This window comes from Zalophus californianus, chromosome 12 (assembly GCF_009762305.2).
Source record: "Zalophus californianus isolate mZalCal1 chromosome 12, mZalCal1.pri.v2, whole genome shotgun sequence".
NCBI lineage: Eukaryota > Metazoa > Chordata > Mammalia > Carnivora > Otariidae > Zalophus > Zalophus californianus.
In genome coordinates, this window is record NC_045606.1 from 101,144,634 (window position 1) to 101,170,086 (window position 25,453).

General features: G+C 53.8%; 2 protein-coding genes across 3 annotated transcripts in view; both read right to left on the minus strand.

Annotated features, from left to right (window-relative positions):
* Positions 1-316: 316 nt before the first annotated feature.
* CRYGN (crystallin gamma N) lies at positions 317-7,159 on the minus strand. Of its 2 annotated transcripts, none has more exons than XM_027574324.1 (4): positions 6,962-7,159; positions 5,049-5,297; positions 3,181-3,326; positions 317-545 (listed from the first exon to the last, which is right to left on the minus strand). In XM_027574324.1, the coding sequence occupies exons 1-4, from the start codon at positions 6,980-6,982 to the stop codon at positions 410-412; spliced, it is 552 nt and encodes a 183-aa protein (XP_027430125.1). In that variant the 5' UTR covers positions 6,983-7,159; the 3' UTR covers positions 317-409. The 2 variants fall into 2 exon arrangements, with proteins under 2 accessions (XP_027430125.1, XP_027430124.1); XM_027574323.1 differs by lacking the exon at positions 6,962-7,159 and adding an exon at positions 6,521-6,644.
* A 15,431-nt stretch (positions 7,160-22,590) lies between these two features.
* The window catches only part of RHEB (Ras homolog, mTORC1 binding), a 40,176-nt gene continuing 37,313 nt past the window's right edge, over positions 22,591-25,453 (minus strand). The window contains exon 8 of the mRNA XM_027573553.2: positions 22,591-23,104. Within this exon, the coding sequence (XP_027429354.1) occupies positions 23,012-23,104 (93 nt within the window). The 3' untranslated portion in view covers positions 22,591-23,011. The remainder of the gene's footprint in view (positions 23,105-25,453) is intronic.

A 25,453-nucleotide genomic window follows, 5' to 3' on the forward strand; every position in this document is an offset into this window, starting at 1 on the left:
CCGGGCCAGAGGAAGCGCCTGGGCCCTATCCTGGCTCCACCGGAAGCTTGCTCTGGGACCAGAAGCTGCCCTTCCCCATTCAGGGCATGGGCTTTTCACGAGTAAAGGGAAAGGGTTCGACTCTGTAACCTTTAGATCCCTTCCAGCTCTCGTGTTCCCCCGTGGGTGGCTCACAGCGCCCCCCGCCGTCCTTCCCCGGCCCCCCAGCTCCCTGCCCCAAGTCTGGCAGCCTCCTGCCCGGGGCCGGGGGTGCCCCACCAGCTGCCCCGTGTCAGGGAGGGGCAGGGAAATCACTCAGGCCAGCTCAGCTCTCCATTTCTCTGATTTTTATTCCCTAGGGTCTGAGCCCTAGGCTGGGGGGGCGGAAGGGGCTGCCCCCGACCCCCGGGCATGCCCGGGTCCCGGCGGGCTAGAAGTAGTTGACCACTCTGCGGAGCGACTGGATGCGCGCGTTGTGGGCCTCCCAGTCGGAGCAGTTGCGGAAGTCACCCCGCTCCACCAGGTACATGCGGCCGCGGTAGTTGGGCTCCTCGTACAGGACCCACCTGGGGTCAGAGGGAGGCCCGGTGAGAGAGGACCTGCCAACAGCCCCTCCCCTGCTCTCCTGGCCCAGCGGGGCTCTGGAGCCTGAACTGGGGGGTGGAGGTGTGGGGGGAGCGCGGCCCACGGCTGCCCCTGACTTGGCCCACCAGCCTTTCCTCAGGCCGGCCTCTCTCCTCACGTCTGATGCGCCCTTTCCCCTCACAATGGAGAGAAAACAGCCTTTTCACCATGGGAAGCAAAGCGGGGCTACACGCCCAGATCTGGCTGCTGGGGTCCCTCCGGGCCCAGGCCATGGGGTGTTCTGACTCTGTCTTTGCAGCGAACCCCCACTGCGGCCCTAACAGTTCCGGTCCTCCCACCCCGAGTGCTCTGCTGTCGAAGGCACTTTCTCCCCGCTGAGACATAGACTCTGAAATCATGAGCCCATCCAGCCCAAGGCCACACAGCCCACTGAGTCGCCTGCTTAGGGCAGCTTCCCCCGCACCCCCCTCTCCGGTCACCGCGGGCCCCCTTCTCCAGCCTGACCCCGCATCTGGAGCCCGGTGCGGTCTGCACAAGGGTCAGGGGTCAGGAGTGCTGAGAGAGGCCCAGCGCGTGAGCTGCGGGGTTGCTCAGGGCCGACCTGGTGTATCCCGGCCCTCCCACAACCCCAGCCTCCTTGCGCCCTGACCTCCACTGCGCCCAAACTGCCCCCTCCCCCGCCCCCAGCCTCCCCACACCCATGGCTGGGCCTCCTCAGTAAACCTCCCCTCCGGAGGCTGTGACTCTGGGGGGAGGAAGGGAGGAGGGGGCCTGGCCCATCCACAGGAGCGCAGGCACTGTGCCCTTGGGGGGCAGGAAGTGAGGAGAATGATGTGGCACATTTCCCTCCAAATGCCCTCCGAGACATGGGTCTGTGGGGACGGGTCAATCCTGGGCTGACTCGGGAACCCGCGCAAAGAAACTCCTGGTATGCGGGAGGCGGTAGGAAGCCCTGCCTGGAGGCCCCCATCAGGCCCCAGGAAAGGCCCTGAAGGAGGTCACAACCAGACCACGTGATCCAGGCCATCGCCTCTGGGCAGCTTCTCCTTACTTTTTTCTTTCTTTTTCTTAACTAGTTAAAGTCACAGGAGGCCAAAGGTGAGTGCTCTGTGGGGAGGAGAGCAGAGCCCTGGGTCCGAATGGGGGGGTTGGCCACACGCAGCCGCTGAGTCTCCATCTCCTCTTGGGTAAATCGAGGCCTACAGGAGACCCTGTGCCCCTGTGGTCGAAACTCTTAGCTCCTACCTTCCCACTGTTTCTCTCAAGAGACCCCGGGGGTCCCCCAGGGTGGGTGTAGGGGTGGCAGCGAGAGTCTCAGGACACCTTCCATGCAAAGGCGTGACTTCGGCCTCCTGAGACACAATTTGACCAGCAGTTTTCCAAGCAGATTGTTGTTCTGGAATTTGATCCCTCAGATCCCCGGATACCATCAACTTAGGGCAAACGGGGTTTCCGAGAGGCAGAGAAAGGCAGACGTGACAAGATGAATCCTGATTGAACCAGAGTGACAGAGATAGCAGGAATGGAGCAGAGTTGCCCTGGGACGCTGGGTCAGGGGGCCCCGAGGGAAGGTGGGGGGGGGTCCAGTTCTTCCTCTGGCTCAGCCACTATCTTCATTCAGTCTCTCCCGCGACCACTGTCTTGAACCTCTTGAGGTGTTCCCTGATCCCAAACCTCAGACACACAGACAGCAGCTGGATCCCTTAGCTGCTGTGACAGGAGCCATGTTCCCAGAGCCCGAGTGGGGCTCTTCTGCAGACGGGATGGGGCTGAGGTCTCGGGAGGCTCTCTGCTCTAGACCAGGGACACTGACTTGAAGCCAAACGCCTGGCTGCCGTCCCAGCTGCGCCACTCACAAGCGGGGCAAGGTCACTTTCTGAGCCTCAGCTAACTCCTCTGTAAAAGGAGGTAACGCTATCCACTGGCTTGGTGGATGGGAGATGGGAGATGGCCACCATGAAGATATGGTGGCTGAGCCTGACAGGTATACAGGCTGCCTATGGCTGATGGAAGGAACCAAGTGTGCAGGGGCCAACAGAAGCCAGGCTAGCCTGGGGTTCTGACGACTCTCTTGCAGGAGAGCAAACAAGCCCCACTATGCCTGGGCAAAACCCCCCTGGCCACAGCCTGTCCACCAGAAGTGAGCCACCATGACGTCAATCCCCCTGGGAGGCCTTCGTGCCGGGGGTCTGCCTGCTTGGCAGGAGAGGTCCAATTCAAGGGTCCATTTTGCTGGGTAAGTAAGGGGTGTGCAGGGTGGGCAGGGCTACCCTTCTCCGAGCAGGGCTCCCCTGGCTCGAGCAGACCAGAGGACAGTCCATGAGATCAGTCCAATCATAGAGAACCATTAGTTTGCCAAGTACCTCCCTACCTCTGCTCCTACTGTGGCCCCATGTGTCCTTCCGAGGCCTTCTTGAGCCATGGAGGAAGCCACCTCCTTTGCTCCACTGGGGTAGAGGAGGCAGCTGAGGGAGGGAATGGGCCTCCAGGGCAGGGGCCAGGCTGCACCCTCCCCCCCCCCCCCGCTGGGGTCTGACCCACCCTGCAGCCTCCCCACACTGGGCTTGTGCAGGGCCCAGCTGGGCTGTGGTCCGCGGCCTTGTGGCCTGTACTCACGCTCCGTCCCCGTACACCTTGATGGCGTTGACACAGTTCTTGGACCAGCCCTGACTCTGCAGGAAGGGGCAGTCTTCCCGGAACTCCAGGCACTGGCCGGTGAAGTTGCAGCCCTCAAAGATTTCCAGGCGGAAGTTCTCCCCGTGCTGCGGGCCCCATGGGAGCGGAGGAAAGATGGCAAACGGCACTGAGTTTCCCTCCCCTACACAGAAGTCCGTGTGGCCAGGAACTCAGAGTCGCCCTGGGCTCTGGGCACCCAAGAGCTCCTGCGCTGGGGGGCCAGTGAGGGCCCGCCACCCCAGCACAAGCATCAGCACGGCACACTGCGTTTTCCGGCACCTTGAGATCTGGTTGGACGAAAGGGCTCTATCGCTTTAAAAAAGCTTCCAAGCCCCTGAACCAGTCCACTCTCCTCTTTCTTCAACTCAAGAATCCAAGGGTTAGAGAGGGCCAGACCACCTGGGAGACTTTGGCCATGCTCTGACCAGGGCCTGGGCCACTGGGCTCCCTTCTAGCGCCTGGACTGGGGGACCCCTGCCCCAGCCACCCCAACGCATTCCTCTGCCCGTCATCCCCACCCTGGGGCCGCAGGCCGGGGGCAAGCCTTTAAGTGATAATATTTTACAAACTGTAATAGAACCTTTTATTAAAACAGGAAGCCAAAAATCTAAAACAAATAACAGAGATCTCATTTGCTGAAATCCCTGCTGGCTCACTGGGGTGACAGTATATAGCCCCTTCTAAGATTCCTTGCATTTCCAAAGACAGAGGAGGGCCAGCTCCCAGCTGGCTCTGGTGCCGGCAGGGGCTGGGTCTGCATCACAGTTGGCCCTAAGGATAGCTCTTAGGAGAATAGCATTCAAAAAATACCTAGGAGAGTTTTCATATAAATAGCATTATGCAAGATCCAGAGCCAGCCATGTTAATTCCTTTTTCCAAATGTCTACGGCCTGGTGGAAATACTAAGAAAGCATTCTTACAATTTGAGATGCCAAAGCCCAGCTGGTTTTGTAACTCGTGTAGAAAAGAGAGAGCCCCCCCCCCCACACGAGGCTCCCTCCCTGGGGTTCCTCAGATGTTCACTAGCACCGCCTGGCCCCCATGTCCAGGGAAAGATCCTTCCACAGACACACGGCTGAGACTCCGGTGAGAATCTGGTTCAGGAATCAGCCATTTCCCACCTGACCATGTGGACCTCCCAGCAGCTCAGCTGGCACGTGTTAACTTGGGAGAACCCAAAGGAATAGGAACGCTCGGTCCTCAAAGCAGCCCCTCCCTGTAAGGGCAACTAGACATGAACTGTCCTTCACCCTGGGTAGCGACACCCCTCATATGCTCTCCCTACACACATCGGGCCGCTTGTGTGGCTCCAGAAGACCTGCCCCCAAATTCCTGAGGACTGGCTAGTGACTTGGGTCTCCTCCTTCAGTCATTCCACGGTCAGAGCATCAAAGTCTCTTGAAAAGCACTCGAAGATGACCTGCATGGGTGGATACCCTGGGCCCAAATCAGCCTGGCTTTAGCTAAATTCTCCCCCATCTGGTTGCAAATCCAAACTTCTATTATTTCCAACAGCATTTTAAGTGGAAAATGCAGCAAGATGTTGGGATCGGACATTGGAGGTGGTTGCTTAATGCATGCCATTAAATGTAGGTATAAAAACTTGCAGGGGCTCTCGGGTTCGGTCCCATGCCATCCCACACACAGGGGAGTGGCGGGTCTGCATGGGGTCATCTCTCCCTCTTAAACATCCCATGGCCTCGTCAGATCTTAAAGTTGGGACGGCTCCCAGATTATTCGTCCCATGTCTGAGCAGCACCGACCCTCGGTCCCTCTGGCAGGAAGCCCCCAGCCAGAGGCCCACTTACCATTCCTATGGGGCGGCAGGAGCCCATGTGGTCATTGTGACCATTCCAGCGGAGGAAGTCGGGGTAGTCTCCATGCTCCAGGATAAATTGCTGACCCCGGAAGTCGGGGTGATCGAAGCAGACCCAGGCGCCACTCTCCACACGGATGGAGTTCACCCGATTCATAAAGCCTCGGTCCTGGAAGTTGTCACAGTCCCCGTAGACCTCCAGCTTCCTCCCGGTGAAGTGCTTGCCCTCATAGAGGATGATCTAGAAAGGTCAGGTTAGAGGGCTCGGGGTCAGGGGCTTCTCTTCTTTCAGTTTTGGGAGCAGACACCTGGCGTCCAACACCCTCGATTGAACCCTGATTCCCAGGCCCGCTGTGCGCAGTAGGTGCTCAACACCATTAGCTGGGTGAAAGAACGCATGGATGGTGGGCTGAGGTCAGACCCAGGGCCTGGCCCTCCCCACCCCGGGGGGCTCACAGTTGAGCAGACAAATTTCAGAAGATATTTGGGGACCGGGAGTCCCCCTAGTCCCTGGGCCCATTTGAAAACAGGCTCTTTTCAAACTCCCACTGCATTTTTTAAAAAGATTTTATTTATTTGAGAGAGAGAGAGAGGGAAAGCATGGGCAGGGAGAGGGGCAGAGGGAGAAGCAGGCTCCCAGCTGAGCAGGGAGCCTGATGCGGGGCTCGATCCCAGAACCCTGGGATCATGACCTGAGCCGAAGGTGGTCGCTTAACCGACTGGGCCACCGGGGCACCGTCCCACTGCATTTTTAAAACTCAGTTTTTGTTCATTGTTAAATCATAACATCCAAGGCAGTGTTTTTAGAAGAAAGCATTTCACCCACAACCCCACCATCATAACCAAACATTGAATTACCAGAAAGTCAGGTTCCTGGGACTGGGCCCCTTAGCGGGAGAGGCTAAATGCAACAGAGCCAAGTCAGGGCCTGGTGTGGGGATTAATGGCTAAAAAGGGGGCTTTTTCAATGTAACTCATCCCTTTGTTTACTGGGCCACCCCTTTGGGTGACAGGCATGTGTCAGAGCTGGAACACTGCCAAACCAGTGGTCAGTTCACAGCATCCTATGGCAATGTAACACTGACAGGTTCTCCTCGTCCCTAAACTACACAACACTATCGGCCCCAAAGTTCATTTTCTGCCACGGAGCGTGAAATTCCAACCACGCAATAACTCTTTGGGTTTCTAGAATTGTGCTCCTAGAAAGGCCCTGGCAAAGTACAAATAACGGTGCCCGGAGGGCTGGTAACTGCTGTAATCACTTGCCCTGTCACCGATGACTACCCTTCTGGGCCCCCTGGGCAGAAGCTATGAGAGCCAGGGTGTGACTTCTCAGCTCTCCAGGTCCCTCTGGGGCCCGGGGGGGGGGGGAAGGTGTGCAGGGGCATGATGGGCTCTTGGGATTGTTTGTTATTGAAGCCTAACCAAACCTGTGCAGACTGAGTAATGTTCTCATCCTCTAACCTTGACCGTAGCCCCTGGAGACCAAAGGCTGCACCTCATTAGCTAGGGGAGGGAGCAGAAAATGGGTGGGGGAGATGCGAATTTGCCACCTTCCCGCACAAGACAGGTCTGGTCGATGGCGCAGAGAGATTCAGGGGGTTCCGGTCGCCCACCAGATTCCAAGATCTCTCAAACCGCCCCCAGGGCCAGTGCTGGGGGCCGTGGGAGACGGGGACCGTCCCGCCTCCCACACCAGAGAGGCCCTCTGCTGGGGCCAGGCCGCCCAGTTTGGGTAGCAAATTTTGTCAGTTTTGCTCAGGTTTCTGGGATGCTTTGGGCGCCTCAAGTAACAGCTTGGCCCCTGCCTCCCGAGGACGAGGAGCAGCGGAAGGCGGCGGGTGTCGGGCCGCGCGCGGGCGGCGTCCGTTACCGTCGGGCCGGGCCGGGAGGGGCCCCACTCACCTTTCCCGAGCGCTGCGCCATGGTGTGCCCGCCCCGCCCGCGGCCGGCCCCTATATAGCCGGCCGCAGCCCTGCTGGCTCAGCGCCGCCCGGGACAAAAGATTTGCTGGCCGGCGCGTTAGTGCTGGTCCGGCGCCCTAAGCCCGCAAGGGGCCGCCCCGCCCCGTCCGTGGGACCGAACTCCACTCCCCCCCACCGCCATCCCCACACCCCCGGCGCCGCCAGCCCCGCCGTGCGCGCCCCGCCCCCTGCCCGGGCTCCGTCGGGGGCCTGCGGGGTCACGGCGGCCCCGCGAACCCCCAGCCAGCCCCACCGCCTCCTCTGTCTCTGAGCCCCGGCCGCCCGCCGTCCCTGCTGAGTCAGGGGCACACACACGCACACACGTGCGCGCACACACGCACACGCCGGGCCCCACCGCTTCCCCTCTGCCTTGGGGTTCTCCAGCAGTGCCGCCCCTCCCCCTTCCCTCCTTGGGCACCGAGCCTTCCCGGACCTCCCGCCCCCTCCCTTTCTCACCTGGTCACCCGCGCTCAAGCTGTGACGGAGGTTTTTCTCTGGACCAAGGATGGAACCCAGCTCCTGGGAGCAAAGAAGACAGCCCTTGACCGCCCCCCCACCCCCCAGCGCCTCCTGCTCTGGTCTTAGCCCCCAGCCCCACCTTACACTTTCCACGCCAACGGCACCCAGTCGCTGGTGGCCCACCCGCCCCGGCATCTCTGTGCCAGGTTGTCCTCCCCTTTCTTTTCCCCTCCTGTGTTCTTGCTCCCCGAGTGCTGTCCCCCCACCCCCACCCCAGTGCTCATCCTCCATCCCTTTCCGTGTTACCTGCCCTGCCCCGGCAGTACTTGCTGGTGGTCCACAGTGCTCTGTACCCAAACCACCCTGGACAAGGATGAGTTTAGGGAAACAGGCAGCCCCATGGCAGCATGAGACTTTCTCAGGGCACAGAAGTACTTGGCACTCAACAAAGGCTCACAGATTGTGAAGTGAACAGAGTCAAACTGAAGCCCACAAGATGTGCAGCCCCGGATTAGGCTGGGGGGATGAGATGTGTATACATAAAACAATGACTCTGGTCTTTAGCTGGGGCTGGGGGCCAGCTCTGAGATCAAAGGAGACAGAGCTCATCTGCACAGGGGGTGACCCCAGGGGGCTTCACGGAGGGCAGGGCAGTGGGTCCCAGCGGATGCTGTGGGGAACAGTCTGAATTGTTTCTCCACTTTCAGGGAAGAATTTTGAGCACATTTCACAGATGAGATGCTTCAGGCTCAGAAGAGGAGGTCACGCAGTTCTTGGGGTACATGGTGACCTCGCCCCTGTTCTGAGAGGCTGTCCAAGGATAGGCCTCTCAGCGGCCCTGGCCCAGCTGTTGCCCCCACAGGCATCCACACTGGCCAAACCACCCAGTCCAACGTTTGCCTCCCGACACGGGCCCTGTTGGGGAAATGTAATTAAAAACAAAATCTCCCCAAAAGCCTGTCCGTAAAGGTAGAAAAGGAAGAAAACTGTTGTATTATTGAATAAATAAGCATTAAGTCTGAATGTGATGTCCATCACAGGCCATCCGCTAAAGAGATTTCAAAAGACGAGGAAATCTCAGCCTTTTTATCTAGACAGGCAGATGCAACATATGTGTTCTTAAGAGAAATTGCTGATTTTCTTGTATCTTTGTGCTTCGAGATGGGTTTTGCAATTCAAAGTAAGGTGACAGCTGGAGCTAAGCCAGTCCTCTCCTTGCAGGAAACCAGGAGGTGGAGAGATATCTTCCTTGATGATTCCTTTTTCAAAGAGGTGGCTCCCAACTCCTGGAGGAAACGTTCCTGAGTTTTCAGCCTGGCAAGCAGCTTGTTTAGCCATTAAAAGATGTGCATACATATAATAAGGACAAAAAAAGGGGCACCTGGGTGGCTCAGGTCATGATCCTGGAGTCCTGGGATCCACCCACGCATTGAGCCCCTCATGGAGCCCCACATCGGGCTCCCTGCTCAGCGGGGAATCTGCTTTTACCTCTCTTGCTCCCCCTGCTTGTGGTCTCTCTCTCTCTGTCAAATAAATAAATAAAATCTTAAAAAAAGAAGAAGAATCAAGAAAGAAATTCTAGAAGAAAAAGGAGGGATGGCGGAGTGCCTGGGTGGCTCAGTCGTTGGACGTCTGCCTTCGGCTCAGGTCATGGTCCCGGGGTCCTGGAATCGAGGCCCGCGTTGGGCTCCCTGCTCCGCGGGAAGCCTGCTTCTCCCTCTCCCGCTCCCCCTGCTTGTGTTCCCTCTCTCGCTGTGTCTCTCTCTGTCAAATAAATAAAATCTTAAAAAAAAAAAAAAGAAAGAAAGAAAGAAAAAGGAGGGATGGGAAGTCTCTTCCCTTATTTTCAACCGGGAAAATTAAGTCTCTTATTTATTTAATATAAACTTTATTTTCTAGAGCAATTTTAGGTTCATAGCAAGATTGAGCTCCAAGTGCAGAAAGTTCCCATATACCTCCTGCCCTCCCCAGCCTCCCCATCATCAGCATCCCCTACCAGGGTGTTATATTTGTTACAACTATGAATAAACACTGACACATCATTATCAACTGAAGTCCATAGTTTAATTTGTATTTGCCATTACAGCACCAGGGCCAGAGCCCACAGACAATGCACCTAGGTGATGTGGGGGAGATTCAAAACACAAGCAGCAATTTCAGGCGTTTTCTGCAGAGTATACATGAAAAACAACAAGCCACAGCCTCACTAAAAGAATTGGTAAAAATGAACAGGTGGATCAGATTTCTTCAACTTTAACCTCCATTCCCCTATCCCAGCACCATGTCTCAGTTCTCACCCAGGATTTTCATTATAAGGAGGTCAGGCCTGCCATGGCTCATACGAGGTATTTGTGCCCAAGAAGAATTCCTGCCCCAAATAGCTATCTACACATGCAAACTCCAGGCTGGCAAACCTCACCACTGCAGAGCCTGGTCTTTGAGTGAGTCATCTTTAATAGTGCACTGTTAAAAGGAACCTTGAAATAGGTGAGATCTTAAGCCACATATGACTGTTGGTTGGTGACAAAATGCTAGGAGAATGGCTCAGAATAAAACGATGACAGTAGAAGGAGCAGAGCTAAGGATGCCGTCTTGATTTTAAGAAAATCTCAACAATGTGCAAACTTAAAAGCTTCGAGTAGCTGCTCAGTGTGGGAAAGCTGCAAGGCATGTGCCGATCCAGTGTCCACCTGCCCGCTTCCATCCCCCTGCCTTGGGTTTTTGTCGAAACTCTTCCCTTTTGCGGTAAGTTTGAGCATAGAGAAGTCTGGAGAGTAATAGAAGGAATAATAACACACCCATTACCCAGCTTTGTTAAATCTTAACATTTTGCCATTTTTAATGTCAGGTTGACTTTTTTTTCTTTAAAGAAAGAAGTCATCAGGGGCCCCTGGGTGGCGCAGTCGGGTAAGAATCTGAGTCTTGGTTTAGGCTCCGGTCTTGATCTCAAGGTTGTAGGATCCTGCCGGGCTCCGAGCTCAGGGAGGAGTCTGTTAAAATTTCTCTCTCCCTCTCCCTCTGCCCCTCCCCGCTCTCTCTCTCTCTCTCTCTCTCTCTCTCAAATAAATAAATACAGAGGCACCTGGGTGGCTCAGTCGTTAAGCGTCTGCCTTTGGCTCAGGTCATGAAGCCAGGGTCCTGGGATCAAGCCCCACATGGGCTCCCTGCTCCGCGGGAAGCCTGCTTCTCTCTCCCACTCCCCCTGCTTGTGTTCCCTCTCTCACTGTCTCTCTCTGTCAAATAAATAAATAAAATCTTTAAAAATAAATAAATAAATAAAATAAATACAACTTAAAAAAAAGTCATCAAAAGGCATCCTTCTCCAGAAATACCCACTATCCTGATTTTTATGTTTATTATTTCTTTGAGTGTTTTCATACCTTTACTATTTGTGTACCTGGAAATAAGGTACATTTTACAGTAGGCTAACACTGTACAGGCATCCTTCTGCAATTTGTTATCTTCTTGTTTGTGACCCCAGGTTCTGAAATAGTGAATGGATAACTCTTGGTAAGTTCCTCAGAGAACCAAGTAAACTCTTCCATCTATTTATCTAGTACATTGCATGCTAGGAAAATTCAGTGTCTATTAAAAACAAGAAAGAATACAGTGTGTTTGGGGTGAAATTGTGGGACCGTGCCTTATGGCTTGTTGCAAGATATCAAGTATCCTGGGGTCCTACCCACTAAAGGCCTGTCCCTCCTCTATCATTCTGACAAATGGAAATACCCTCAGATGTCCAAATGCCTTCAGGGGCCAATCCCACCACGTTTGGGAGCCATACCTCTGTGTGAAATTGCTGGGTGAAGCACGAGCTCACCTCAACTCCACTGGATGCAGCCAAGGCTGCATGAACGCATGAGTGAATGAGGGCAAGCACACCAACGGTGCAGGGTTAGCCATCGGAATGTTTGCCCGGGCCTCGGTTAGTGTGTGCCCAGAAAGTGCACTGGGCAGTTTGGGGACAGCCTCCATCCTCTGGACACAATGACCTCTGGTGGACAGGGAAGGAGGGAGCTCCTTTAGCCAGAATCTGCGCCCTTCTAAGGGTGGGGGGGGGGGGCGGGGGAGGGAAGGACTGTCTGTGGACCAGCGGGGTCCTGAACCTCCTTGGGAGAAGGAGTGAAATCTTCCTGGGGTTTGCTCAGTGCCAAGCCCCACTGCCTGGGGTTCTGGCTCCTCCCTGTTTCAGGTCTACTTCTAGGAGACAGAACACATCTCCCTCCCAGAAGAGGGGCCAGAGGTCTCCAGTGGAGGGGGCGCGTATCGGATTAGGGTAGGGAAGGAAAAGGTGGGAGTGCCAAAGCTGAACGTTTGGGTTCTGGGAGACGTCCCCTTGGCCCCATCTCCCACCCGAGAATAAGCGGGCTTGGGTACGTGCGAGGCGCCGAAGCCTGACCCCCTAGTGGTGGTTACAGTAACTACATCCCCAATTGCTGGGGGCGGGGCAGCGGTGTGGGGGCGGGGCTTGGAATTACAATTCGTTCAACCGCTGGGACAGTAATTTCACAGTGTTTATACAGCCAGGGACCAACTAACACAACATATGTTATGCCACTTAATTCCTTCAGCAATCTTCAGAGGCAGGTGTTATTAACACTCCCACTTTGTAGAAAGGAAAAGTGAGACACGGGGTAAGTAACTGGCCCGAGGCCACAGAGCCAGTAAAGAGTGGAGCTCCGATTTGAATGCGAAATCCGTGCCCTTACCCTCAAAGAGATTACAGTTCGTACATTCTCCCAGCATTCTGCTGTTTTCCAGTATAGCTCGTCTGTTCCTGTCCTCGTTTCAGACCTTCCTCCTCCAGCTCCCCTCCTTCACCCCAGTCTTCAGCATTGCATCTCATGACTCAAAGGCTGAAGATATGCCCACTTCGAGAAATCCATCCAAGCAGTAAACAGAGAGCAAATAAAGAATTATGAAAACACATTTAAGTGACATGAATGGAAGGCGGATAATTCCAACATATACTAAAGGACATTCCAGAAAAGCGCCAGCAAGAGCAGCAGAGCGCACCCAGCTCAGTTGGTTAAGCATCTGCCTTCGGCTTGGGTCATGATCTCAGGGTTCTGGGCTCCAGTCTCGCATTGGGCTCCCTGCTCAGCGGGGAGCCTGCTTCTCCCTCTCCCTCTGCCTCTGCCCCTCCCCGTGCTCATTCTCTCTTGCAAGCGCGCTCTCTCTCTCTCTCTCTCAATAAATAAAAATCTTTAAATTGGTTTCGGCTCAGGTCAAGATCTCAGAGTGATGTGATCGAGCTCCGTGTCTGGCTCCCTGTTCAGCAGGGAGTCTGCTTGGGATTCTCTCTCTCCCTCTTCCCCTGCCCCCACCCCTCTCTCAAACAACTAAATAAGTCTTTAGAAAACAAAAGAGCAGTAGTGAAGCCCTATTTGAGGAGGTAGTGCCTCAGAACTTTCAAGCATTGAAGGAGATCCTGAACTCTGAGAGTGCACTCTGAATACTGAGTACTGAGCAAGATAAATAAAAATAACTAGCACATCTAGACACACTGTGGTGGAGCTCCAGAACAGCGGTTAAAGGGCAGATCTTTGAAGATACCAAAGAGAAGAGCTGCGTCATCCTTCCCTGTCCCCCAGAGCAGGGCCCTTAGGTGTCCTCTGAGATTCCACAAGCCCCAGCCTGCAGGAAGGATGGCCCCACCGAGCCACGCCGCCCTTGGATTGCCTCCTGGCTCTGAGCCTCAATCCCCTAATCTGGGAAAGGGGCAAGTAAAATCTCTCCTCCACAGAACTACAGCAAGTAAGAGTGAGCAGTGTGTTGGGGGTGGGGTGGGGCATGGCAGCGATTTGTTTCTTTACTTTTTCTTTTGATATTTAATACCTTTTCATTGTTTATTAATGACCACTCGTGACAAACCTACATCCCTCTACGGTTCTGTAGTTACTCCATTTTACAGATGAGTAAGTTGAGTCCCAGACCCAGGCCCAGGCCAACATTTTTTGTAGGGCCCCTGTCTATATATAATTTGCGACACCTGAAATCAGCACCATGGGACCAATCTTGGGGGCCGAGGCACAGGTCAGTGGAGGTTTGAATCCTCCTCAGCCCATGTGCTTCCTCACACATGCCTGCTCGCTCGCTCTCCTCCATCATAACTGCGGGAGCGCGTGTCCGGACTTGTCTCCACCCCCTGCCCTCCCAGGGCCAGCGGACTCATTCCTTCAGTATTTCCAACCTAACACCTGAACAAAGGGACCCAGTCCAGTTCGCGTGGGGCCAAGTGGGGTCCCAGCCCACTCCAGCAGGTCACAGGGCACAAACCACAAACATTGGTACGGGCTAGGGGAGGGGTGCTGGGGGGAGCGTGAAGGGCAATGGGGGGCAGAGGCCTGCGTCCTGGCTTCAGGCCCGTGCTCCTTTCACCTGGTTGTGAGTCTTGATGGTGGCAGAGAACTGGGGAGGGCGAGCCTGTCAGGTCAGTTGGGGGCAGAGGCAGAACAGGAAGAAGGGGGGTAGGTTATGGGGCACAGTCAGCTAATACTAGCGGGGGTCACGATTTCCGTAGCAGCATCACAGGATGAAAAGTTTGTGGAGTTTACATTTGGAGAGGGGTCTTGCTTTTGGAGCAAAACTATCTGCAGCAGGAGCTCCACCCCAGTGTGGGGAAAAGCTGACCACCCAGCGGGCAGAGGGCAGGCCTCAGGACCCCACCTACTGGCAGGAGCAACAGAGGGAGGGTCAGGAACTGTGGAAGAAGAAATCAGCACAGAGATTTGTGCCTTTCTCAGACTCTAGGGGGCGACAGCGCAAACCTGGCTGGTGGACCTTGGCTCCCGCCAGCTCTCAAGCACCCCTGAAGTTACCAGGCCCCGCCAAGCATCTGACTCACTGACACAGCACTTAAAATCCAGGTATAATTTGGGGTTCAATCACATTAGCAAGTGGCTGCACCTGCTACCTGTTAAAGAAAAATTGTGGGGGGGAGAAACGTCTTAACATTGAAAAAACATATTTTTGGCTTAAAATTGGGAAATTTTAAATTCTTGCAGCAGAACATCTTAATCCAGCTCAAGAAACATGCATAATTGGGAACAACCAATTCGGTTCAAATGCTTCTTCATTTTGCGGATGGGAAAAGAGAGGTGAATCCAGGAATGTAGACTATCCCCCTGGTGGCAGAGCATGGGTGAGAACGTGGGTCTCCGTCCTCAGGCAAGCAGTGTGAGAGCTTTATTCCAGGGGCTGCCGAGGGTGGTATAACCGAGCCAGTGTGGCCTCTGGTCCAAGGGCATTGGCATCATTTTGCACTTGTCAGAAATGCAAATTTTAGAGCTCTACCCCAGACGGACGGAACCTGAATGTGCACTAAGTGCCCCCCACCCCGCCCGCTTGGACGGCCGTCCATAGGTTCATACGTGGGTATAGATATTATGCATTCGTGTGTGTACGGGAATCATCTGGGGGTCACGGTCAACTCTTAGAAAACGGGTTCTAGGCTTGGGTCTCAGGAATATGCTAGGAGACCCTTGTCAGGAGCGGTACACTGAATGTATGTGCCCCGTCAAATCATATGCTGACAGCTGATCTGCAAGGTGCTGGTGTTGGGGGGTGCTTAGCTCATGAGGGTGGAGCTGTGATGAATGGGACCAGAGTGCCCTCAGGAAAGAGCTCCCTGGCTCTTCCACCATAAGAGGATGAAGAAAGAAGACAGCTGTCTACGGACCAGGAAGCGCCTCTGACCAGACACCAAATCTGCGTGCACCTTGATCTTGGACGTCCAGCCTTTGGACAATGAGAAATAACACCTTGCTCCAATCTCACTAGGCTGTGGCGTTCTGTCATGGTGGCCCCAATGGACTAGACAGCAGGTCACAACTCCGACCTTTAGTTTCCTCCTTTGTCAACAGGAGAGGTCTGGCCACGTGTCATTTGGGATGGCCAACTCGCTCAGGTTTGTCTGAAGTCCCACGTTGCAAGTTGTGCTCGAGTTTCCTTGGGCAGCCCCGGCAGAGAGCCACAGTCTGGGGGGGTCCTCTCCCAGTCCTGGAGGCCAGAAGTCCAAAATCCAGATGTGGACAGCCTTGGTTCCTTTTTGGAGGCTTGGAAGGAGAGTCTGTTGCCCGCTTCTGCGTTCTGGTTGTCTTTGCCCCCTGCCCACTCTGCCTCCATCACCGTATGGCCTGCTTCCCTGCGCGTCCTGGCTCTCTGGATCCAAATTTCTTCTTAGAAGGATGTCAGCCACTGGACTGGGACCCACCTTGGTCCGGTATGACCTCACTTAACCTGATGACATCTGCAAAGACCTTATTTCCAAGTAAGGCCATGTTCACAGGTACCCGGGATCAGGACTTCAATATAGCTTTTTGGAGGACACAGTTCAACCTACAGCGGCCCCCTAGTCCCCGGCAGAGTGGGCGTTGGTCACCCCCCCCAACTCTGAGATCCTGCAGGCACGGGACGCCTGCCTGTCCCCCTTTGTGTAGGTATCACGGCCTAAGCCAGCGGTTCTCAGAACATGGTTCCTGAACCACCACCAGCAGCCCTGGGTACTCAGTAGCAGTGAGGATGTCTCGGGCTCCAGCTTGGACCCCCAGAATCAGAAACTCTGGGCTGAGGCCCCCGTATGTTTTAGCCAGCCCTTCAGGTGACTCCGAGGCAGGCCTGCGTTCGAGAACCACCCACCCGAGCTGGAGCTGCCCGCCCCAGGCTTCGCGGGGGAGCCAGCTGTGGACTTCAAACTCTTCCGAACACTTTACAACCTCCCATAATGACCCAGTTACAGGCACAGAAAGGGTTGTGCCTCGGAATGATTTCAGTTATGGGATCCTAAAAATCGGCACGTCAGAGCTGAGGAATGTAAGCTTTCCGGCTGCTCCAGCTGTCACGGCCAGGCTGGCCCTCTGCGTCAGCCTTTTAGGGTAAAGTTCAGGACAGCACAACCCCACAGCCGTGCCACAATACTAAAGCCAGGGATTACGGTGTTGATTTACTTGGCTTCTTGGCTAATCTTCAGTGATAGGGGCTGGAAGAGGGAATAAAAGGGTAAAGCCAAACCCTAGCAAGCCAGCGAGTCCTGCAGGACGTGCTCCCTCTGGAAGCAGGCAGCCGAGCGGGTCGTTTGGTTTTTGTACTATATCGAGCGGCCTGGGCCGTTCTTGGGCAGCAGAACTGGGTGAAAGGTCCTGATTGCTGAGGCCATAATAATTCCAGAATCTTTGGCTATTTCCTGAGAAACTTCATGCCTTAGAGATCTTAGCCAAGGCCGCTTCCTGGGCTTTAACAGAATATGGGAAGTGGAGGGGCCTTTGGAGCCCATGTTTGGAAGGTGAACTGAGGTCCCCATTCCGCAGCTGAGGGAACAAGCTGTCTGCCCACAGACCAGGGCACTCTCCACGGCACCGAGACAGGGTCCGGCGGAGGCTGAGCTCCGTGGGTCCAGACAGGGGCCTTCGGTGGCAGACCTGCATTTCCCTGATGAGCCCGGCTGGAGACCCATGTGTTCTTGACAACTTGGGCCAGACTGGAATGAAATCTTTTTTTTGGATTTGGTAAGCTTGCGTGTCGAGGTCACTGGTGATTCTCCATCGTGGCTTTCTGCGTGTGCAGGCTGCGGGGATCCCGGAGTCACCCACGACACCCAGTGCTGCTGGCCACACATGGAAGCTTCAGAAACAGCGGGACCCGGGCAGCAGGTACAGGCCTCGGGCTGGCACGGGGGTGGCTCGCAATCCTCAGGACTGTGATGCTGCATTCATTAGGGCTTTGGGGACAGCCAAGGTTTTCCGACTTGTGGCATGACAACAGTCCCTGGCCAGTCAAGACCAGAGTGTCAGGGAGTTGCCCAAAGACACACATTAGCTGCAGACCTGGGACCAGAGATGCTTTGTTCTGAGTCTTACTATTTTTTTTTTTTTTAAAGATTTATTTATTTCACACAGAGAGAGAAAGCACAAGCGGGAGGAGTGGCAGGCAGAGGGAGAGAAGCAGGTTCCCCGAGGAGCAGGGAGCCCGATGCGGGACTCGATCCCAGGACCCTGGGATCATGACCTGAGCTGAGAGCAGTTGCTTAACCAACTGAGCCACCCAGGCGTCCCTGTTCTGAGTCTTAGTCCGAAGCTCCACTTAGGTGGGGTTCCTGGTGGGTACTGGGGTATAGTACATACTAATGGACTAATTGCTAGGAGCTATCTCTGGGCCTCAGGTCCAGCCTCTGGAAACAGGGATGCTAAGTCCGCTCTCAGCTTTCCAGTTGTTAACTCCAGAGCAGACCGCCCGCCACGCTAGGGAAGTCATCAAAGGGACAGAAAGGTCATCAGGATGGGTAACACATAAGTTGTGCTTAATGTAAAACTTTGCCCTCTTGGGGAGGGGGAGGAGAGAGGGAATGGTTCCGGAGTCTCCAGAGGAATGCTTTGGGAGGCATCCTGGTTTCCCGCTGGTACAGCCTTCCCAGCAGGCCCTATTAATATGCACCAGAGTCTTGGTCCACTGGTTACCATGGCAGCCTGAGGCGTCGGGCAGGCATGTGCTCTGGAAATGCTGCAGGCAGGGCTGATGAGGCTCGGGCTGGGGAGCTCCACTCAGGCCGGCTGCAGCCCACAGGAGCCAGAGAGGCTTTCCCGGAGTCCAGGCCTCTCCAAGAACTGTTCAACCCTACTTCCATATCCACGATAACCGAAAAGGCAGCGGTGTATTCTGGGTCATCTGAATGACTTCCTCATGACCAAGTACTGCCGCCATCTGAGTTCCAGGCTGTTTGCATTGACCCTGGCAGACGGCACCATCCTACCTTCTTATGAGCCCATAAGGGGTAGGCTCAGGAAGTGAGTAGAGGCTGTCCCAGCGCCCTGTGTGGATGGTGGGGAATTTCAACCACACCCCAATGGACGTGGGCCAATTTCAAAGGAACCATCTAGAAGGCAGCCCACAGAAGGGCTCATCCACTCACCCGTTCCACTGCGCAGGCCCTGCAGGGACGTCACTGGGAACACTGCTGTAGGGACTTCTGAGAACCCAGTGAGAACACCAGTAAAAACTGTCCCCCCCAATTGACTTCTTCAGGATTCTGGACATTAACTAAAGGCTTGCAACAACCAGGGGGTGTTTATTTAAGAAAAGCAACTGGTTCTCAGCCCCAGTGAGCCTTGGGGCATCATCACATGCCCTCTTGCCAGACCCTGACCCCAACTCCCAGGTGCCTTGCAAAGCAGCAGCTGCAATTGGGAAAAACCAGCACTATGGCAGCCCTGGAAGGGTCAAGAGGGGGTTGGAGCTCTTTCAAAGCCCCGCATTCAGAAAACTCATTTGTCACATCCAGCAGTTCCCTGGAAAACCCCCACTGCAAGTCTTGGTTTTATTTGACCCGCCCGCTGTTTCCCATGGCGTCTGTTAAAAACCGTCGGCAGCCATTTATTTGACATTGGGGCCAACAGCAAGCTAACAAAACACCCTAAAAAAAAAAAAAAAAAAAAAAAAAAGAAGAATGTTGGAGGAGGAGGTGTCCAAGGGGGCTCTCAAAAGGCAGCAGGCTCCTGGGAGCACAGAACACCACACGCGCAGCCTGCACCTGCTCATGAGAAACCTCAACCAGAAGGGGTGGGGAAGGGCCGAAGGAGAAACACTCTGCACCCAGAACTCTACATCCAACAAGGCCTTCCTGGAAAGACGAAGAGCAACAAAACCTCCAGAGAATTCAGGGCTGGAAGACCTGCTCGCAAGAAATGCTGGAGGGAGCCTCGGGCTGGAGCCAAGGTCACTGGATGACTACAGAGCACCAGGAAAGGTCGCTACACAGATAAGTACTTAAGACAGGATAAGTGTATTTTTTGTAATTTCTTTCTCCTATTTGATTTAAAAGATGACTTCATAAAGCAATAATAAATCTATTCACTTTATACAACATATAAAAATGTAATTTGTAGGACAATACCACAAATGGGGAGGAGGGCATGAGCTATATATAGGAGCCAAATTTTTGTACACTATTGAAATGGCATTAATCCGAACTGGATGGTTATGAATTAAGATGTTCATTATAATTCCTAGGGCAACCACTAAGAAAAAAATCACAAAAAAATACATGTCATGACAGACATGGCCGAGTAAACCTAGTGCACTGGGCAATCTTTTTCAGCAGACCCCGTGCTCGGGGGCACTGGGGAGTCAAGGTGCCTGGGACAGATGGATCACTGCCTCTGCTCCGGGCGGATCCAGTCTGCGAACACACGGTGTGCACAAGGACCCACAGTGACGGAGCGCCACAGGTGCCGTACCGGGTGATAAAGCGTGAGGACTCAGACAGACTCGCGGAGAGGAGCCCACGTGGCGGCCTGGGGAAGGGCGTTCTGGAGGGAGAAGAGCTTTTTGTCTGGGAACCACCGAGGCCAAAGGGACCGGAGCACAGCCTCGGGGGCAGATGAGGTTAAGCACCAGCTCGATCTGGGCTTCAAGCATTGGAAGTGTGGATTTTGGCATGATTATTATTAGAGAATTTTAAGAAGGAGTGACATGAAAAAATTTGTTTTAAACAAGTTGACTCGGTCCACGATGTCAAGGGTTTGGAGGGTGTGCTACCTACCGCGGGAAGCCAGTATGCACCGGGGGTGGATTGCACGGGAGACGAGGAAGAGGGAGAGGATGGTGCCCCACTTTCTAGCTTTAGTATCTAGTGGACAGTGGTGTGATTTCCTGAACCAGGGTCTAGGGGAGGCCCAGGCTTCTGAGGAAATCAAGTATTCAATTTTGACATAACAGACCTGAGAGGTTGAGACATCTAAGACAAGAAAAGCCCACAGAGGTCAGGGGGGCAGGTGTGAGCTTTGAGGCCTTCGGGAAATGTGGTAGTAAGTGTAGGGGAACCAGGGAAGCGGGCGCAGGCAGGACAAAGGACCGCTGAGGTCTGGCAGAGAAGGAAACAGCAAAGGAGACTCATGCCCACAGGGCGCCAGAGGAGACCCGGAGAAGATGGTTTCAGGGAAGCCGGGAGAAGGCTTGCAGAGTCACCAGCCGTGTGCGACGCTGCGGAAAGGTCAAGAAAGAAACCAGGAGCACCCATGGGTGAGCTGACAAGGAGGTGAAGAACAGTTTGAGCAAGAGTGCCGTGCCGTCAGTGGCATGGCTGAGACGTGGCGGTCTAGATATGGTAAGTGGCTGGACAATCTAGTTTGAGCAAAATTCCATCACATTAATTTAAATTTGTAATGTGATTTTATAATTTGTATTAATTGTGAGCTGCAGAAGAGTTTATGTCAATAAAGACTCTACTTATTTATTTGAAAGCGTGCTCAAGTGGGGGAACAGAGTGGGAAAGACTCTCAGAGTCCATGCTGAGCACAGAGCCCAGCACAGGGCTCGATCTCACGACCCTGACATCATGACCTGAACCGAAGCCAAGAGTCAGACACTTAACCGACTGAGCCACCCAGGTGCCCCTGCAAAATAGTTTTGAATACATACCTAGTTTTCTATTTGTACGTCCTGTACTTCAGTGAATCTAAGACCACATTTATGTACCACTAAGAAAAACGTTATCTTTCCAAACATGATGCTTTTTCATTGATCGGAAGACTCATTTTTGATTTCAGAAATAGTAAAACATTAAGAAAAAAGGCCTAGAAGTGAGTGATTGAACACAGTATTAAATAAAAAATTTCAGTCAAATCTGGCAGTTGCCAGAATTTCTTCAGAAGCTCAGGTATCACATGAGCAGAGAAGATACACAATGGTATTGGTCCTTGACATTAGCCAACTGCTGACACCTTTAAGATGGTTTCCTCATCTGTAAACAGGGCGGCTGGAAAGCAAACCACATCAGCACACCACACGTACTACCAACCACCTCCTATCGGCACCTCAAGGGAATGAACTCCTCGTCAACTTAAGTCTGGAGCTGCGGCACCACGTTTGGAACACACAGCACGCTCAGTCCATCCAGCAAGTCAGTCAACTGTCTGCGGATGGGACCAACGCACTGGGGAGGACTGGCCCGGCCCTCCAGTATCTCCAAGGCTCAAGGTTGGATGCAAGCTCTGTAAGGATGCGGGTTTCCCTGCTGTGTTCATGACACGCAGAACAGTCCCACTGTAGGTTAACTGACATTTAAAGAAAAACGTGGAAAAAAAGAACAGTAACCATCGGAGTGACTAGGTGAATAGCGCCACATAAAGGATGCCCAGACCATCTCCAGACAGGGCCCAGGTCCTCCAAGGATCACTTGGTGAGAGGTGGCTTCCAGCACAGACATGGTGTTCAAAGTTCCCATTTACACAGAAATTCTTTTCAGATGAAAAAGGCTGCCCAGGTGAAGTGGATCCAGATTTAACAAAGTCCCACACACAGAGGACCCATGTAGAACACAAGGCCTAAGAATAAACCCTGTTAATGAGGATCAGTACTGTTGTCAAAGAGAATTTTTTTTGAGTATTTGTCAGCGATAATGTTTGCTTCGCGGTCGGGACTGGCTCTGTGCACCGTCACTGGGAAAGCGCCACTCAAGTGGGACTTAAGAGTCGATGTGGCGGCCACTGAGCAAAGGAAACCCTCCTTTCTCCTTCTTGCTGGTCCTTGTGGAGGGGGAGGGGTGCGGTCGGGGTCTGAAGGAGGTTCTCCAAGCCCCCCCCCAACACTTACTGGCAACATTCCCCACCCCTGAAACGACTCAGTGTTGTGGGATCTGAATCAGATCCTGTCTGCGGTGGACATCAAGCAAGGCCCGAGGAGAAACAGGAAGTGACTCTTAACTTCCCCTTGTCTTCAAGTGGCCTACGAGCAAGCAGCAGGGAAAGGAGAAGGCTCTGGCTCTGCTCGGTGCCCCCACGGCACGAAGGCCCCCACTCAAGGTGGGGGCTCTGCGGGTGCAGGGGAGAAAGTCACTACTGGGGACTGACTCTCCTCATGGACCCTCCAAGGCCGCTGAGCAGCTGCGGTCGGCCGAGAGCCAGCCCAGTCCCGGGCCTCTTCCCAACCGTCCCACGGCCCCGCTGTCCGGTGGGCCCGCCAGATGCCAGAGCCCCAGAGCCCCTGCGGTCAGCAGGCCGGCCCGCGGCCACCCCCACCCCCACCCCCAGCGGGAGCCCCCCCACCCGCCGAGGCAGGGGAAGATTCCCTCAGTGGGACGTTTTCTTCTTTAAAGGCCACACCAAGTAGCTCGAGGGGTTAAGGTTTGCAGCTATTTTATTTACAAGTATACATTTAACACAATGAAATAAACACTGATATATCGAAGCCTAGTTAATAGTAGTGTAACAATATGTATCATTTTGATTACATTATTTTAAACAACAAACTACACTGAAAAATTAATGCCGATAAAATTCTTGGTCATAATATTATTAAGAAATACAATATATAAATTGAAAATATGATTGCTTAAAATTTGAAAATGGAAGTGAACTCATTTGGACAGAGTCAGAGTTTAACATAATCTGAAAGGGGGATGGGGCAGGAAAAAGCTCTGACCCAAATGAAATCTTTCAGGTTAACAGAAGGAAAAAGAAGCTGAGTTTATCTTAAAGGATAACGGGCAGTCTGCTTCTTCGGGCAGGATCGACTCCCAGTGTCCGGTTCTGCAGCAGGATTACATCACCGAGCAGGACGACTTTCCTTGTGAAGCGGCCCCGTCAATTTTTTCTGCCTCCAAAATTATCCTTCTAAAAACGTCAACAGCCGTCTGAAAATCAAAGAGAAAACTAGACCGCATTAGTTTTAAAGTGGAACCCTGATGAGTACTTCTACCGCTGGCAGGACTGAAGAAGGCCCACCGCCCACCGTCGCCCCCGTGGGTGGAGGGGCAGGTGTGGAGGTCCCCAGACTCCCTTCCTGCCCCGCACCTAACCCCCGTCACCTCCTGACTCGGGAGCTAAGCTCGCATCACACTTCTGACCTGTTTTCACTGGCCGCAGCCCAAGAGGTCCCTCCCCGCTCCCCGCTCCGGTGCCTCTAGAGTTTCAGGGTCCAATACGAGCACCCCCTCACCTGTCGGCTCTCATTCCCATCTGAACGCTGCTTTCCCTCTACCCCTTTCCTGGGGGGGTTCCCTCTTCACAGCCCTGAGCCACGGGACCGACAGCAGGGCAGGCGCTCTCCCCGCACCCCACTAACCCCTCCGGACCTGTGCCCCCCCTTCCCTGAAACGCTCGGCTTCAACCCTTACGCAGCTCTGCGATGACACGAGCCACCTTTGAGCCCCGTGCGAGGGCTGAGTCGTTCCCCCTCTCCCTTCTGGCGCGGTGGCACTGTCTCCAGCACCGTGACCTCCTCTCCTCCAATGACCGCTCTTTCTCCACCGCCACCCTCAGCCCCATGGGCAGCCCCACGGGCCCTTCATGAGGAGTCACTGGTATTTTGGGCAGGGAATCCCCTCTTAGGCTGAACACCCGTCCCTGACGATAATAAAAAATTGCCCCTGTTCTCAAAAGCCTCAAGGGAAAGCACCTAGGTCTCGTTAATACCAACAGCTACCCCTCCGTCACCCAATGTCAAGTACCCACCATACCCAGCTTCTTTCTCTCTCTCATTCCCTCCCTCCCTCAATACCCCAAACTCCTCAGTTCTCAGCCCCACAGGGAAGAGTTTCTTTTGTCCGAGGACACTTCTCTGTCCCTTAACCACTTCTCGACCTCACCATCCTCCCTGGCCGCCACTGAGCCCACAGCGCACCCCTGCTGTCACTGTACTGCAGCTTCCTTCCCTGCCAGCCGTCACCTGCTCGGCACCTGCAGCCACACAGCCAGAGCGGCCCGGCTCGCTTTACCTCTGGGACCTGGACTCCAGAGGGGACCCTCGGCACCACCCAACTGCATTTCCCTGGTCTAGTCACTCCCCAGGTGAAGCTTTCATGCCTTCACTTTCTCCCGGGATTTCTAAAGCCTCTCCCCCATCCTCACACTCAGCTAGTAACCGTGTTTTCCAGTTTGCTGGGAAAACACGCAGCATTCACGAGAGAACTCCAGATACTCCGTCCACCAAACTGATCAACCTTTGAGTCTGGGCTCATCAGCTCCGGCTCCTTCCCTGCTGCCACGGACAAGGCACCCCTAATTTAGCTAAAGCTGGCCCCAGATCCCACCCCTCTTGTCTAATCAAGGTCACTGGCTTCAGTAAGGTTTCCTCCTTTCCCATGACTAGACAAACAAGGTGTTTATTTCACTGTACAAAAATGCACAGAAAAATATTTGGAAAAACACATGCCAAACTCTCACCAAGAAAACACAGTGTGCCTGGAATTTGGCTTTCTAGATAAATCTCAGAATTCTCCTTGATTATCTGTGTGATCTGACTCTGCCCAAGTATGTTCTCCTTCATCCTGTTGCTAAAATACAGCTGCAGGCCTCCATAAGAAATAAGCCGGAACTGCAAGCACGTCCCATAGTTCAGTAATAGTCACAGTGCAGGATTCTCACTGACTTGATCATTTTTTCCACCAAGCACTCTGTTAACAAAGTCCACTGAATTTGTATTACTTAGGTAAGTAATACAGATGACAAATAAGCTATATGAAAAATTATAAATAAAAAACTTGAGTAGTTCACACAGACTGGTCTCTAATCACATGACTACTGGTGTGTGGTGTGTGTGCACGCACGTGTCTTTACTACATCGGCAAATCCTCTCCCTGCTCTAGACCAAGAGCAGCAAGCATTCTGGCACATGTGTGGGTTAGAATCACTTACACCTCTAGTGTAAGGGATTAGAATTACTTGGTTTCTCCCCTGTGGGTGGGGACAGACTCGCCAGGCTTAGGGTCTCTTGATGCCCTTCAGCACATTCCAAGACCATGTGGGCAGGAGTACGGGAGCGTGACAGAGAGCAGAGACATCTCTAGGCATGCCTTTGAGATAAATGCTCAGGTCGTCAGTGTCCCAAGAACTGCATGTCACTGCTGTATTTACCTGATTTGGGCACAAGGATCTTCTCGCCTTAAAGGATGCATTTCCCGTCTAATGAGGAACCTGCTGGTCTGAGGGCAGCGCAAGAACAGAACAGATGGCGAGCGCGTCACCTCATCTTCGTGCTTCTC